Source organism: Cyclopterus lumpus, chromosome 18, assembly GCF_009769545.1.
Source record: "Cyclopterus lumpus isolate fCycLum1 chromosome 18, fCycLum1.pri, whole genome shotgun sequence".
In the NCBI taxonomy this organism is placed as follows: domain Eukaryota; kingdom Metazoa; phylum Chordata; class Actinopteri; order Perciformes; family Cyclopteridae; genus Cyclopterus; species Cyclopterus lumpus.
The window spans coordinates 14,489,434-14,507,294 of NC_046983.1; the positions used below are offsets into that span (position 1 = coordinate 14,489,434).

At 41.5% G+C, this 17,861-nt stretch overlaps 1 protein-coding gene across 1 annotated transcript; it reads right to left on the minus strand.

The window, feature by feature from the left end:
* Positions 1-1,661: 1,661 nt before the first annotated feature.
* Positions 1,662-14,521, minus strand: LOC117748165 (SH3 domain and tetratricopeptide repeat-containing protein 1). The gene is made up of 19 exons (XM_034557801.1): positions 14,416-14,521; positions 13,678-13,749; positions 11,490-11,620; positions 10,819-10,924; positions 10,510-10,650; positions 9,664-9,862; positions 9,498-9,574; positions 8,764-8,959; positions 8,539-8,669; positions 8,265-8,303; positions 6,802-8,163; positions 6,055-6,195; positions 5,394-5,612; positions 5,127-5,307; positions 4,474-4,624; positions 4,218-4,340; positions 3,619-3,769; positions 2,815-3,011; positions 1,662-1,928 (listed from the first exon to the last, which is right to left on the minus strand). Exons 1-19 carry the CDS (start codon positions 14,519-14,521, stop codon positions 1,662-1,664), a joined length of 3,990 nt encoding a protein of 1,329 aa, XP_034413692.1.
* Positions 14,522-17,861: the final 3,340 nt, after the last annotated feature.

Below are 17,861 nucleotides of genomic sequence, written 5' to 3' on the forward strand. Positions count from 1 at the left end.
ACAAATAGGCCAATACGATGACAAACATTTCAGTTTTACATTCTTGCATATTGCCACCATTAAAAGTATGGCAAATGAGCAGTGTGTGTTGTGACTTATTGGCCCAGTACGGATGGGGTGGTGAATGGAATGTGCTCTTGACGCACAGACCTTTGGTTGATCTTCGGTTGCTTGCTTCTTCTGTTGGTGCTGCAGTTGTGGATTGCAGACTGTGGTTTCGTTTGCCATGATAGAACTTGTTAAATATTTATAATCTTTGTGGTAAGAACTGTTACATCTCCAGCGGCCCAAAGCACACTGAGAGCACACGCCTTTCTTCTTGATCGTAAGGCGTGACCCATGAGCAAGACTCCTCGACTGATTCGTGGCCTTTGAGCAACATGTTCAGCAGTTCAGCTGTTTTCCAGACTAATTGAGTGTAAATTGCAGTTATGTTCATTGAGTAACCGTCTGTCATTAGTTACATAAACCTATAAGGATATTTCCATCCTGATTCAAGAGAGTAGAACCACATCTGCTCATATGCTGGTTTCAAAACGTGTCTACAACCTCGAGCAGAGACTTGTTTGTTCAGGTGGTTCACGATGGATGCTGAGACAGAAACAAACTAACAGACACAGCAGGAGTCAAACTCTTTCTTGATTTTTAAAGGCAGCAATGTAGAAACATCATTGTTGCTTTTATAGACTTATTGCAGCTCAAAATAATATGAGAATGTGTGATGGCCCTTTGATGAGAAAACACACTGTTAATCAGCTCCTGGTAACTTATACACTTTCTGACAAGTAGACCATCATACTTATTATACATTTTATGTCTGTCACATTTGCATATTAGTTTGTTCATCATCAGACAAAATAATATTAAAAAAATACTCAATCTATATTAAAGATGTATAATAACTTATTTTAACACATTTTATTCCGTGGATAAAACCCTGATGAATTAATCTGATCCTCACAGGTTGCATATTCAATGTTTTACAGCTTCAAAAAACCTGCCTGAAGACTTCTTTTGTACACTAGTCATTGAACTCTAAACTACAAAAGGGACATTACCAGAAATCATGAAGCGTTTGAGTGTATGGTGTGGGAGTACTAACGACGCAAGAATTTGCTTTGAGAATATTTCCATTGATTTCTTATCCACATTTCTATTGCCTAATGGTTGTCATGTTGTGTGTTTCCAACAGAAGTACAGTGTTACTTTGCTTTGGTCATAGAGTCTCTAGGATAAGTAACCAGCGAAAGGAAATTCAAACAAGTACCCCAACACATATAATTTCATTATATGCAGATGATGTACTTGTGTTTACTTGAGTCTTTTTTCTTGTTTAAAAGAATTATAAAAAAGAAACTGAAAAACAAGAAATCATAAATGACACATCTATCCAATTTAGATACATTAACATAATAAGCTTTCACAGTTTTCTGGTTTAGTATATGTATCTTTTCCCTATTAATTATCAGAGGCCTGACTAAAGTTGAATCATGATTTGTTGAACAAACACAGTTTCCCATAATTATCTCTTCCAAGTACAGTCCTAAATATGGGGTTTCTGGGAACAGTTGGATCTGTTCTGTAGTATTAAGGCATAATAATTCTCATGAAACATGAACTTCTGTACCAAAAAAAGAACATTCATCCAGCCATCTGTTGGATTAATTGTTTTCTGCGACTTCCCAAAGTGTCTGTCCTATTGTGGTCTTGTACTGCTGATCCGGTGAGATATTTATCCTCCTCACGTTCAGCTCTGCAGCAAAGGCCCGAGCCTTCTGGTAAAAGAAGAGAGAGAGCTCGCGGTCTATTAGGAAGTTGTGATAGATGGTGGCGAGGCGGGTGCACAGCTGCAACTGAGACCTCTTGTTGCCCAGATCCATGGCAGCAGCCAGAGCCAGGTGGTAGTAGCCTGCAGCATCAAATGGGTCCTGTAGAGATAACAGCAACATGTACTTCCCCTTAGAAATGTGTAGTTTTGTCACATTTGGTAATTGTAGTTTATAGAAAATACAGACTGGTACAAAATTACATTTGGTCTCTCTTGCTAATATCCCCATCATGACAACTGTAATCCAAAGAAGTCTGTGCTGTAGTTTTTTGGTGAGTGAAATGCTAGTATTATTTGATGTAATAACTAATTAGCATTTTTGTGGCTGTTGGCCACGCAACCTTCCAGAGAACAAAAACTGAATTTCTTTTTTGTCCTGAGGAAACAATTTCATTTTATATCCCAAATAAAAGAAATTCAGTAACACGTGATCTTAAAATAACGAGGTAAAAAACATCCAACCACCTCTTCCTCAAGTGAACTCATGTCTGTACTGTAAAATATGGACAAACCTCAGGTGACCATTGGGTGTCTTGATAACTAGCTTTCCAGCGAACATGACAATAGTCCCTGTTACTACAGCACCACAGCACCCATCTCAGGAACTAAACTAAGATCTAGAAGTCCCCTTTGAGCATTCCTTCTTACTGTGTAAATGAAGCTGCAGACATGTTGAAGCTGTGAGGTTTGAGTGCAGCTAGCAACAGTCAGCACTGAAACTCCACAACATGTACATTTTGGGGACCAGGGCTGAGGAACTATATTAGGACCATGGTTCCTCAGGTGGAAACAAACTAGAACATCCAATAGAGCTCTGACCTAAGTAAAAATAATAAAGAAAAAATGTCAACTATTTTCAACTGATATTCTAAGATTATTTTTTCACATAACATTGAGGGCACTACCTTTGAACGTCAGAGTCTGTGCGTGTCCTATTGTTCTAATCGTAGGTATCAGATTGACATATCTATCATTTAATCCCTTACCTTCAGGTCATAGAACATGATGTCTCCCAGTGTCTGGTACACCCTAACGTAGTACAGAGTTTCCTCATCAAACCGCAGAGGTGTTGGACAGAGGGTCAGGGTTTTCAGGTAATAGTGTTCAGCCAGTTCATACTGGTCCAGACAGTGGTAAAGGGAGGCCAGACGATGGTAAGCCACTCGCTCATTCAGACACTCACCTGTATTAACAATCACACACAAAGGTAGACACAGTAATTATATTATAACGCATAACTTCAAACTCTTCAGGATATCTGTAAATTCAGTCATCAATTAGCATGTCTAGTACAATACAGCATACTGATATTTATGGTTCAGAGGCTCACGAATGCTTAAATGGCCAAACAACGCACCAAAAGCTACATTTTTACTTTCACACAAGAAACTAAATGTAATCTAATGGGCATGAAATTAGCAAAGCATGGTCCCCAGAGGGTGAACCAGCCAGGAACGTTCCTCTTGCACAAGATTCCACTGTTCCACTGTTGGAAATGAGCTAAATCACCAGTATGTTGTTTATTTCTGAAAATGATGTACATTTTGTGGACTTTATTTGGCATGTTCTTTATGTTCTCTTTGAAGGTAACCCCAGATCCATTAACATCTACTAAATGATGGCTTGTTAAAGCACCCAAAGTAGGTCTTTCTGCATATAATCAATGTAGTGCTGATGGATAACAGTAATTGGACCATGTCTTGTTTTAAATTAAGAGTAAATACAACCATCAATCTTAATACTGAACTAACATAGACAATTCTAAACTTTATGTTGGAGGTTTTCCATACCCAGAGTGATACTGATATCCAGTGCAGTCTGAGCAAACTCCACAGCTTCCTCATACAGCTTGAGATTGAGCATCAGTTCAGTCAACTTGTTGCACAACCTCAGCCTGGAACGTACACTGCTGCTCTTCACTGCGATGGGCAGAGCACGGTCCTGTATGGTGATGCACAGAGATACACATTATTATAGTAGGCTTCTTATTTTCATAGTTTTGACCATCATACCTAACAATAATAGTAATACTGTTATAGCACAAAAAGGCCTGTATAAGGACTGTATATAAGAAGTAGACGTAGTCACAATGTCGTCAATCATTGGTTTTGTGGACTGCCGTTTTGAAGCCTCGAGTTTGCCGTTATATCCGTTACAACTTGGCATAATTTTATCTTTTATACAATCAGACTTCTGTTTGCAACCGGATGAGTCACTCCCTACTCTAACATATGGATACACAGTCTAAACCTACACCAGAACTCACTGGGATTCATATAAAAGATGCCCTATTATGCGGCCATAATGATGATGACGGATGTAGAAGTGATGCTTAATGGTGAGGTAACGGTAAAGTAACATGTTTAAATATTATTTATCCAGTCCTTACCCTGTAGAAGGTGATAGCCTTGTCCCGCTCCTGGCTGCTGTTGAAGAAAATGTCTCCTGCAGCTTCCAGAAGCTTCAGGAGGAACCCGGTGTCTCCGGTACTCAGAGCGACATCCTGAGCTACCTGACAAGGACATAAACAAAAACACAGTTTTACTTTTCTTAGTTCCTACATGAAACTGCTTGTTCAGTAGATTGTGCCTCAGCTGATGGACATGATCACAATAGTTGCAATGTCTACATAGCTGCTCTCAGACCTGAATGTAAAGGTCCACAAGTTCAATCTGGTCCACCAGCTGGTAGATCTTTCCCGCTTGCAGCCAGCCGTACGCCTCCTTCTCCCTGCAGCCCAGGTCGATGAAAATACCCAGACTGGTCTTGGTGTAGCCGAGAGCTGCCCTGTATGCCCTGGAAACATTCAGAGACTTAGATTAGTCCTGTAGGAGCCACAGTGACTATATCTGTGGCCTATATCAAATCTGACCACAGGTGGCAGGGCAGATTAGTGTGGCAGGTGAAGTGTAAAAGGGTAAACTCAAATTTAAACTCATCAACACCTTCAAATTAACAGCTGAGGATCCTTTTCAGCATGGTTGCTTTTGAAAACAAAGTTTGTTACACACACACACACACACACACACACACACACACACGCACACACACACACACACACCCCTATACTCCCATATTTGTGAGGAAACTCATTGACATAATGCATTCCCTTGGCCCTTACCCAACCCTAATCCTAATCTGAAAACATGTCTCAACCCTTAAACCATTTGAAGAAAATGTTCTCACTCCAAGGGTCTCAAATGCACAAAGGACCTCACAAAGATAGATGTACAGGTTCTCTCTCACACACACACACACACACACACACACACACACACACACACACACACACACACACCTTTCTGTGCCCAGAGTGAGGTAGAGCTGGCTGATGGCTTCCAGTGCCTCTCCCTCCTGTCCTCTGTCTCCTGTGTGTGTCAGCAGCTGGACCTGGTGCTGGCTGTAGATGATACACTGGGCCTGGTCTGGACTCTCACACCCATACAGATGGCACAGGTGTCTGGTTGCAGTGAGCTGGCCTGGCGATGAGTGAAAGTCCAGTCCAGTTCATTGATGGGAGCTCAAGTAATAAAAAAGACACGCAGTGTGTGATTTACATACTTACAGTCTAACAGGTTGGCATTGATGGCCAGCAGCAGAGCCCATTCGTAGCACCCTTTCCCAAAGTCCAGCTGGTGCTGCTTCACATAGTGCTGACCCAGCTCCAGCAGCACTGTGATGAAGTTCGCCTCGTGACCTTCGTCCAGCTCAGAGAAGAGCTGCACCGCCTCAGTCAGGTGTCTCAGCGCCAGTCCTTTAGCTCCGCCCTTCAGACATAACAGCCCTTCACGAGGAAGAAGCGGAGTCATCTCAGAGAATCATGTGTTAAACAGAATAATAAATCCGTCTATGAATGATCAATGCACAAACCTGAGAAAAAAGATATGTATTTTAAAATGACAAACATGTGGATATGGTAAAAAAAGAATTCAGATTTAGATATCGCCATGAAACCTTCCCCGTCGAATACTTACATTAAGACAATATTTTTTTTATTTACATTTTTCTGAAATGTTAACTTTAAATATGCAAATGAGGCATCATCTAATAGTAACTTTTTGTGAATTCATGAGTCATCTACAGACGCAAATAGACAAAGTAGTAAAATAAAGACCTCTCTGTGTTTTTGATGTTTTCATTCTGAGATATGTTATGGAAGCAAAACAGACCAACACCTTGAAAACAATGTTTTGCCGGTAGTGTCTCCCTTGCATATACTTTCTTACCCAGGTTAGCCTGAGCTACAGCCCAGTTTGGCATGTCCTCATACTCTTGGCAGATGTCCACAGCAGCCTGGTAGCTCTCTGCCGCCCTCCGGAGGTCACCCGTGCATCGCAGCGCCACGCCACGCATGTTGAGGACCACCCCTTTGTGTTATATCAAACATATTTACTTTAAATGTTACTTTAACTTTAAATCAGTTTTTGTCTCCTGACTGACACAAACTATTGTATTTCAATAAATCATATGTTTACATCTTTAAAAAAGTTGACCAATTTCTTCTGTTGGAACATAAAGTCCTACTGCAGCCTATTTTGGAGTCAAAATAATCCCAGAGGCATACATCATAGTACGTTGAACCTTGAATCAGGAAGTGATTAAATTAATATTAATAACTGGCAGTTAGCTCACAACTTTAATGTTCAATGGAAATCTTTTCCAGGAACCTTTTCTCGGATGAGCTTATTTTGCTAGCTTATTAGTGAACATGAGAAAGCAAACATATGTATTTTAGTACGTCAAATACAGTTACGTTCTGAATGAATAACAATAAAACTGCAACTGTAACGGAAATGCAATCAAAAAACTAATTGGACTTGTCGAATATCTGACGTTAGTTCCTGGAAATATTTGCTTCTGAAACAGTCTGTATCTTTGTGGTTTTATATATCTATATCTATCTATATAGATATAGATAGATATAGATATATATATAGACATATATATACATTAAGCCCCAGAAACCCACCGACCTTCCTGAGGGGTAGTGCAGTGTTCTGGCATGGAAGCGAGGACAGCGTCCAGGATATCCAAAGCAACATCTGGCTGCTTGCTGACAATGTGCAGCCATGCCAGCCAGATGAGGGTACCGTTTCTCTCTGGGACTGAGATGGGGGGTCGCTGAGAGGGTGGATTCCTGTCGATGAGAGTATGCATGTGGCCGATAGCGCGTCCAACCATTCTGTGCTCGCAAAAGAGTTGGCACAGACAAACGGTAAGCTGGTGGCTCAAAACATGGTGCTGATCACTTCCTCCTCCTTGGACTTTGTTAGAAGAGAGGGCTCGGTGTAAATATGGAGCCCCTTGAGGTGGGATGCTGGCTTCCTGTTCTGCGATCCCATTCAGCCTGTTGACATTGTCCAAAAGTAGACGCATGCTGCTCAGGCAGTCCGTCAGTGTAGCAGAGGGCTGCTGAGAAGCTCTGCTGGCTGAACTGACACTGAGGTGGGGAAGTCGGAGTTCGCTGTAGAGCCTTCCCAGGGCGAGGTATTCGTGACTGGGAGAGTTGCCCCATGTCCTTTGGGCTTCAGCGCAGAGAACAAGCAGTCTCTCAAGATAAGGAACGACTCCTACCCCTTCAGCACGAGTCCAGTGGTGCTTCGCCAATAGATGACAAGCCCGGGCCTCTGCCATCTTGTTGTGAGACAGAACAGCTTTCTTGAGGATGTATTTAAGAGTGGAGTTGTCCTCTAAGCATTCCAGGCAGTCTGGGATTCCCAATAGCAAAGCAACAAGTCGCTCTGTCAGAGCAAAGAAGCTTTCGGTATTTTTCTGCAAAAGGTATATGGTGACCAGGTTGGAGTAGATGCTGGCCAACAGCCGGAGGTCCGCGAAGCCTTCTCGTGGCACGCCGAGGGCTTCCTCAAAGTACACCCGGGCCTGGCTAAACTTTGACCTTCCAGAACAGAGCTTACCCAGCAGAAAGCACAAACGAGTGTGTGACCAAAGGAGTCGCTTCTTCCTGGCTGTTTCCCTGGCAACACTTAGGAAGGCGATCAGCTCGTCCTCGTCCGAGTGACCGGTGAAGGTAGAGGACGCCAGGAGTTCAGAACTCCGTCCATACAGGGTAATAAACTCCACTTTGTAGTCTCGTCCCTCCAAGAAAGAGAGAAGCGGAACAAAGATGTCTGTGTTGTTGTCTCCTTCTACAACTGGGTGAACAGTGAAACAGGGAGGACTCGGGCCTTTTGCTTCTGTAGCCAAGACGGAGTCCGCTGGAGTCCCGTTCACGGTCACCATGGAAGCTGGCAATGAGTCTTGTCCTTGATCAAGAACCCTCTGAATATTTGTCTTCAAGTCAGTCTGCTGAGTATTAACGTTGCTTGAAGAGCTGACTGTAAAAGAGTAATTGTTGTAAAAAAGAATGACATACAAATATGACATACAAAATAAATAACACAGTTAAGTGACATCTACCGCAGGAGCCAATACTTACGTAATGTTTTTTCCTCCGCGTCTTGGTAACTGATCATATCTGAGATTGAACAACACAAAGTGCAAGAAAGTGAATGAGAAAATGCTGTAAAACATCAGCGACTGATAAATAAAATATGCTAAAATAAAATGGTGAACCTACTAGACAGAATGTGTTGTTTTATAAGAAAGAATAACATATTTAGTCATTTAGTTTGGATAACCTGTTGGATTGTTTGGACACATGACACACATCTGTATAAATCAATGTGACCTATGAATCCTTTCTGGCTCACCAAGTTTGTAGTTATGACCAATATCATTGTGAGATTTCTTCTTCAATAAGGCATTTGTTTCTTCTATGACTTTGTCCTCTTGCAGACTGAAGAACGTCTCTTCCTCTCCATCCAGAAAGATATCTGCTGAGCTGGAAGGTTGACGAGAGTAGAATAAGATACAGTATTTACATATAATCTATTGTAAAACAATTTTATACACAGTAATATTGTCAATACACTCACTCATAAATGTCAGTGTACGGTTTCACCAGGCTTGTCTTGACCAGACCCACTTCTCCTGTCGCCTCCTTCCTCCCTGTGAACCAATCGAAACAAGACACCAGAAGTCCCACGATGATGATGCGATCACCGGGGGCCACGCTCAGCTCATCTGGGCCCCCAGCATCATACTCCACTGTGGCCAGACAGCTTCCTCTGGCTGGACAGAGAAGGAGGAGGACAATATGAGAATAGATGGAATGAGTGGCAAAGAAAACGGTTGTGTGCTCGCTGCTGATGTGGTTTAAAGGAAAGTACTGAACAGAGTTGGAGCGGCAGGAGTGATAACACAAGTTGAATATCTTTTTTATTAGTGATTAAGTGTCAGTTTATAAATGAGCCTTCAACATGTAAAGTCATAATTGAGACAAAGATGTTCTCTCATTTGTATATTCAATTCAATTCAGTTTATTTTGTATAGCCCAATATCACAAATGACAAATTCTCCTCAGAGGGCTTTACAATCTGTACACATACGACATCCCTGACCTTTGACCTCACATCGGATCAGGAAAAACTCCCCAAAAATAACCTTTCTCTGGGAAAAAAGGGAAGAAACCTTCAGGAGAGCAACAGAGGAGGATCCCTCTCCCCGGATGGACAGATGCAATAGATGTCATGTGTACAGAATGAACAGTATAATGTCTGCAGGAAGTCGCTCCGGACCCCCGACCACATATATATTGTACTTCACTCACCAAACTGCAGAGGGAAGTCACACGAGGGTTTCCCATCACCAACTAAAATGCTCTCTGCACAGGATTTGAGAAACCATCTGTGGACAGATGGATCATGTGAGCCCCTCATATCTTCTACTGTCGGGTCTCAGATCAGACGCCAGTCCTGTGGGGGGGGGGGACTTACTGATGAAAAGGGACCACCGGCTCGAGACCCGGTTTGGGTGCAGTGCCTCGGGCTCCATCGGCCAGGCAGAGGACGGTCCACCCCGAGCCCAGGAATGGAGGCTCAAACTGGGCTATGTCTCCCTGCTCCAGGTACAGGTCACCTCCAGAGGTGGAGCTGTCAAACATCTGGTTGGAACTACAACTAGCAAACAATGAACCTGAGGACACACAAGAGAGTGTGTGCATGGGAAAGTCAGCATGTCAAATATTTATTATTTCTCAGTTATTTAGATCATTTTGAGGTAACCATGGGCAGAGTAGTAACGAGTTACATTTACATGTGTTAAAGTACCTTCTTTGAGTACATGTCTACTACTTACTGCTTTCTGTCCTAATGTAAATAATCAAGTGCATCTAACGTTGCGTAGTCGGATGAGGAGAGAGAGAAAAATAGAGACCAAATTATGCAAGACAAACTGCGCTTAATACATGACTGATATAATGGTGCAACCACAGATGGTCCTCCTCAGGTCAGCGTCAAGACGTGAACACACCTGTATTATGTGTTATCATAATTAATGATAACACATCCCAGCCTGTATGAGTCATTTGATACGAGACATTCCCAGAAAGATAAGAGAACTGATTTGTCCACTTCTCTAATCTCGTCGCACTTATTTTAACCCAAATCATTTCTCACCACTCGTGTTTTTTCAGTGAATTGAAGTAAAAATGATCTCGAGATCATGTTTTCCGCTTGCTCCACCTTTGATCAGCCACTGTTGGTGCTTGCTCTTAGAACTCAGGGGAGGATGCATGTCCCTTTGTGTCAGCACACAACTCAAAAGACTAAAGTCCTTCATACCTTCCTGCATAAGGATGCCTTTGTAGATCAGGTGGAGAGTGTCCTCCTGAAGGGAAACCTCGATGGCGATGTCCTCCTCCAAGGAGCTGAGCCATAACTTCTGGTCCCACAACAGAGTCTCCATGCACTGACCCAGGAACCCTGGAGGAGGAGATGTGAATGAAAAGGTCACCTCTACAACAGCAGCATCATCCTCCTGGCGGATATAATAACAACATGATTATCTTTTGCTTTTATTGCCTTATTACAAATATTTAAGTTTAAATCCCACTGTTAGTGACTACAGCGACTACTGCATTCCAAACCTACCGATTGTGTAATATGTGGTGAACTTCCATATTTCCTCAAATGTTTTGAATGACACAAAAATAACTTTCTCTTCACTGTTGATGGAGATGAGATGAGTCGACAGCTCCTATACACAGAGAAAAAAGACAAGAGTTGGATGAAATGACACTTGTAATAATTTTTATAATATTCATCTTTCTATAAAATGATACGTTGTGTATTTTTCCATATCAAAGAAAACATTATGTGGATTAGGCAGCAGTTTTTCTGAACATTGAGATACTTTTTCTTGATGAGAATGAATGAATCAAATTGACAACAATAAATACATAAATATAAATATATGTAAGTATCTTTTTTACCTTAACATAACTATTTTCAACACACTAGAATATTTTTTACAGGTTCTTCAAAGAGAATAGTAGTTGTCTGCAAACCGTGCAGACAGACACAACTGGATTCATTCAGAATTCATGGAGGAAGTGGACTTTTGTACTGCTCTCTTTGTGTGTGTGTGTGTGTGTGTGTTGTGTGTGTGCATTGTGTGTGTGTGTGTCCGTGTGTATGTGTGTGTGTTGTGTGTGTGTGCATTGTGTGTATGTGTGTGTGTTGTGTGTGCGTTGTGTCTGTGTGCATTGTGTGTGTGTGTGTGTGTGTGTGTGTGTGTGTGTGTGTGTGTGCAGCAGCTGTACCGTGAACAGAGCGTTGACCTCGGGGCTGTCAGCTTGCAGAATGCGTAGTTTCCCTCTCAGCACTTCCTGCAGCTCCTCGTCTGCAGGAAGTCGCTCCGGACCCCAGACCACATGCAGCAGCAGCGGCAGAGCTGGACACACGGAGCACCATCAGCATGTCGAATGCACCACGTGTCAGTTTGCATTGCATGAGAAGATCACACTGTGTGTAAGTTGTCAGTGTGAACACAACGGTCACTTGGGAGCATTTGGGGAGTTACAGCGATGCCGGTTATGATTCCTTATGATTCAGAAGATTTATTGTACCACGAGGTCTCCGCCTCTCCAGAACAAACAGACCTGCTGATTCAAACCGGTAAAAAAACTGAATAAAGCAACTTTTATATATATATATATATATATATATATATATATATATATATATATATATATATATATATATATATATATATATATATATGTGGAGCCGAACTGCTGATGACTTGTTTCACGGATATCTCAAGTCCAAAACGTTGATGTCTATAATCCTTCATAAAGGTAAAAACACCACGATAAAAACCTGGCTTCAAACTAAGTAAAAACTTATGATCAGCTTCTGGCAGACAATCAGCTGACCCGTGACTAAAGGTCAGATATGAGCGACCGAATGAAGCGCACCGCTACCTTCATGATAATTACAGATTCCTCTGGTTTGAGAATTGTTGGAGTCATTTGGGATCATTTGGGACAATGCACACAACTCAACAAAATATATTGGGTCCTGTCTTTTTCAGACTTTTCAATGCGTTACACATGAAACTTTAACTTGCAGTAGCCTCCAATGTCGACTGTCCAGTTATTGACTGTGTTCCTGACATCCCACAGGACGCCACCTCTCTTTATTAATGTTTGCTCAAAAAGAGTGAGCGCAGCAGTTTCTGCTGCTTTGGTGAAAACCCATAACTGGTGCAATAAACATAACATACACCATTATAATTAAATGTAATAATGTTGGAAGAAAAGGAAGTTCTGGTATTTGTAGAGTTTTTACTGAAACCAGGTTTTACTGAAACCGGGTCCTTTAGAAATGTATCCCCGGAGATACAGAAAGACAGAAAGTAGGACAGAATTTTAAAAAAGAGAAAGAAATGCACCAATGAGTTGCACCACATTTCTGACAATTAACATCATTGTTGTGTGGTCTTTGATGTAGACGGATGTTGGTGTTTGACACCTTCACCCTCATCTAGTGATCTGAGTCCATGATCATCTCACAGATTAATAAATGACTTCAGAGGTATATAAAATCTCCCTCATGACTTCCCACTGAGAGTCATCTGTTCTCTTATGACTTGTCGAGGTGGACATTGTAACTAAAAGAAACATTTTATGAGGGATTTCTTTACTCTAAAGATTTCCTCCCAAATAACAGGAAGGGTTCAGCGGCCTTTGGCTTGATCCCGTCTGTTCTGACATCTCGCTAGATGGTTAGGTGTCATCCCCAATGTCAAAATCAGCTACATATTCAGCCATGACATCAGAAACACAAGTTACATAGCGTTCCGGTTATGATTACATAGCGACCCGGTTATGATAACATAGCGGCCCGGTTAGCGGCTGCCGCCTGAAGCATCCTCGTGAACAGCTGTTCCCATTAGTCAGCAACGTTTCCCTTTGTCTACAGTGGTGATGTGAGCTAAATGCTATGTATTAATTCAGTTTATTTTGTATAGCCCAATATCACAAATTACAAATTTGCCTCAGGGGGCTTTACAATCTGTACACATACGACATCCCTGTCCCAGGACCTCACATCGAAGCTAACATTAGCATGCGAACATGGCGATATTTAATGTTCAGTGTAGCATGTTAGCATGCTGTGAGGTGCTACTGGTCACACTGTGGCTAATGGGAATGTCATAAGTTTTTGAAGTTTAGAGCTGATGCAAAAATCGACCAAAGTCATTGGGATGTATTTTCTGGGCAAAATGGATTTATGTACCAACTTGTACGCCAATACCCAAACGGTTACAGCCCATGTGCCACGTGATGCTGCCGGTTCGATTCCATCTGCGGAATCTGTGTTACACGCCTCCCCCCTCTCACCCCACGTACCCAGTCTGCCGCTACACTTTTCATCTGTCCGGCGAAGGCGAAAAAAGACATTAATACACAAATCATGTCGACCAGGTGAAGAAGAAGCGGTTACCCGTTGGGACGTTCTCCTCACTTGTCGACACGGTTCTCCTCAGACTTGAAGAATCTCTGGCGAAGCCACGCACTGTTAAAAACATGAATCATTAAAGCACCATTACAGATCTCATGTAGATCCCACAGCAGTTTGGTGAGGTCTTGTCCATACTTCGGGGACGCCATAAACCTGACCACTAATAATGATGTCATTTTGATATTCTAATGACATTCATCTCAGTAGCCAGAAGCATTCACAAGTGGTTTGGATCCAGTAAGCAGCTGTGGAACCTTGAAGCCTCTAACGACATGCTCCATCTCGTGGCCAGCAAAACCCCAAAACACATTAAAATATTCATAAATTCTGGATTTTTCAATGAGGGGATGACATTTTTATATTTTTATAACAGGCTAATTGAACCTTATTAGATGTGTATAGAGTCCAGTAAGTATGTGTCTTAAAACATCTCTGGTGGGGATCTTTAAGATATTATTATTATTTTTTCATTTGTGTGTCATGCTAAATTGCTCCAGATAATTATAATCTATCAATCTATATCACTATAAAAAAAAACTAAACACGGTATCACAAATCATTTGTTTTAATATAATAATAATAATAATTTATTATACATTACAATATTATATAATAATATACTTTCATATGGCCACGGCTTCATAACGACTTTTATAAGTTGGTATATTGAGACAATGATATCATATTGCTGCGGCTCTGAACTATTATAATATAATATACCTCTTCTGCTGTGTGGGGTTGGTTTCTCCGCCACCTGCCGGTGCTGCGGGGCGTCTGTGGAGCTCGTTCTCCGGTACCCGCTGCCTCGGTCCGAGCTGGCCGACATGTCCAAGTCTCCCGTGAAGTCTCCAGCGCGCCCGGTGACCAGTCCGCACCTCCCCCCCATCACATGCTCCCTGCGCGGGGCGGGGCGGCCCACGGAGGCACGCTCAAGTACTGAGTCCAAACGGTTCCTTTCAAAATAAAAGTCACTGAGATTAAAACAAACTAATTGACCTCGACTGACCTATAAATCAACGTTTAAATCCGAGGTGTGACAAGGAGATTGTTTTCATATGTTCTCGGAAAATAATGTTTTTAAATGAAATTGCTATATTTGATTAATTCACACATACCTATTTATTGGGTAGGTGGATATGTTTGCCTTTTTTTTAATTCACCTACTTTGTTGTTATTTTATTTACCTATTTGTATCTTTATATATTTGTTCAGTATTTCTTTACTCAGTATATGAAGCTGGCTATGAACTTAAGTGCAACACGTGTTTTTGGCAGCAGCAGTTTCGTGGGTGTCGTAGTGGGAATTTCCTGCATTACTCCGGTTAACTTGACTCTGTCATGGCTAAGGCAACTATGGGCCTGAACACTTGTTCAATCCGTATATTATTTATATTCATGATGCAGCGTGTACATCTGCATTGCCATTGCAATAACAATATCTTTACTAGAAGGGAAATGAAAGTATGGAAATGTTAATCCCTCCTCCAAATTCAAGTGTCCAGCTTTCAGGTTAATAATCACTCACCGAACAAATACAACTCAATCCCTAAATGGGTCTGGGGGGGTGGGGGGGGAACACAGGGCTACTTTTTTTTATTTCTGCTCATAAAGACCAGCTGGAATAATTTCCTAAATATAACCGTGTATTTTCTACTTCTTAATCCTAAAAGTGTGCCTCTCTGTTTGGTTGTTGTGTGTGTGGGTTGGGGTGAGCATTTAATCCAGAGAGTGTGTGTGTGTTTTCCCGTCAAACATCCCAGGAACACACTCAGCATTTCCTTTCCTCCAGTCAGTTCCTCTGTCGTTTAGAACAGCAGCTGGCAGACAATCACCAGATACACCACGGCTCAGCATTTAAGTGATCATAAAATACCGACACACTTTATCACACGTTTACTCCACACAGTGTCAGATGACTAAGTGGTGTAAAGTCTTTAGTGGTATAAAGTCTTTATAGTATACGTGAATGTGAAACCCTCAAAGTACGACCCCTGCTTTACTGCAATAAGATGAACTTTCAGTGACTTTGCAAATGGATCATTTACTTGAAGCTGCATCAACACATTTTCCAGCCGTGGAAGAAATGTGAGCAAATGGCCGCCAGCAGAGCAACATAGGCATTCGTTTGGGGTCATGTTTGTATCCACCTGATGAATTTAAGTGACATATTATTTCTCTTTTAGCTCTGTTTTTGGTCTCCGCCAACCCCTGTAGAAAGATAGCCGTCTCTTTAGCTGTTAAATGCTCCAATGTGTTCACCAGCTATCCTCCAAAGACAAAGTTACACTTACACAGGACGGTCTGCTAGGAGAACACCTGAGGCTTAATTGTCTGTCTGCTGATTGGTCAGCCTGCTCTCTGAAAAATATGTTCCCATAGAACAACACTGTCAATTATTTCAAGATTCAATTCAGTTTATTTTGTTTAGCCCAATATCACAAATTACAAATTGTCCTCAGAGGGCTTTACAATCTGTACACATACGACATCCCAGACCCAGGACCTCACATCGGATCAGGAAAAACTCCCCAAAAATAACCTTTTTTACAGGGAAAAAAGTGAAGAAACCTTCAGGAGAGCAACAGAGGAGGATCCCTCTCCCCGGATGGACAGATGAATAGATGTTAATGTGTACATAATGAACAGCATTAACAAAGTTACATAAACACATTACATGAATATGACAATGTATGAATGGAACTCCAATCCATGAAACAGAAGGAGGTAGAGAGGAGGGGGGGCGGGGCATCAGCAGGGCCAACGCGGGAGGCCGGCTCACCAGCATCAGACACCTCCAGGTCCAATGGACCCTATGAGACGTGAAGTCACAACGACTCCGGGGAGGAAGCAGAGTTAATAAGGTGCAATGGAGAGATGTACATTTGAAATGTGATTCTTGATTTTACAGGGAGCCAGTGCAGAGCAGCTAATACAGGAGTAATGTGATCTCTTTTCTTAGTTTTTGTGAGTACACGAGCTGCAGCATTCTGGATCAACTGGAGGGACTTAAGAGACTTATTAGAGCAGCCTGATAATAAGGAGTTGCAGTAATCTAGTCTGGAAGTAACAAACGCGTGAACCAGCTTTTCTGCATCTTTTTGAGACAATATGTGCCTGATAGATACATTTTTCTTATCACAAATACTTTTCTAATTAAAGTCTCTTTTCTAATTAAAGTCTTCTCCGGGAGAAAATACTGGAACTTTCCCTGGAAACGTATTTGAGAAAGCATACGGGTCGGTTTGGTGCTGAGCAGTTTACAGTGGGTTCATAAAAGCTTTTATTAAACTGAAAACAGCAGCCTGCTAATAGGATGTAAAAGAGGCTAACACTAAAATGTAAAGGTGAAGATAAGTCAAGAGTTGGTGAGAGTTGTAATTATCTGCGGGTTTGTCACTATGACTGACACTTTTCACATTACACTAGTCATTTGATCCACAACATAAACATGTTCATTGTGTACCTTTAAAAAGGCTGTAGTCTCCAACAATGCTCCCAAATCCTCCCACACCTTTAAATGTAGTTAACAGGTATTTTCAAAACAACAACAATCTAGTAAGTAGACATGTGGGGTCTTGAAGGAGTATTGGGTCTTTAAGTGCAACTACTATAACATAACCCTTTGAGTAAGGGTGTATAAGTCATAATTGGTTCATTAATGGTCAATTCAAGGATTGATTTATTAGTTATACAAAAACATTTGAATTGCCAGGTTGTTAAATATCGTCTGGTTAGAAGTGATGCCTGCACCTGCAGCCACTCCTGCTGACATATGAGATTATCTTTATTTCTTTCGTATTCATTTTGTTTTGTTTTATTATTGTATATATATATATATATATATATATATATATATATATATATATATATATATATATATATATATACACACACACACACTGTCCCAGTTGAGTTCTTTCGGTAGGCTTTAGGGGGCGCTACCGATGAGAACCGGTCTAATTCTGCCGAATCCAGCCATTAATGCAACTCTGTTGTGTATAAGTCAAGTACATTGGTATCAAGAACGCTACTTCCAGTTACTGCCTTCAAAGTAAAGCTCTAATTGTCCATGCTACGTCCAGCCAGTTGTTTGACATAATAACGCTTTTGTTTTGAAGCCCAGTTCCTTCCACATCCGGTATTACTTTGACACACGTAACCACTGAC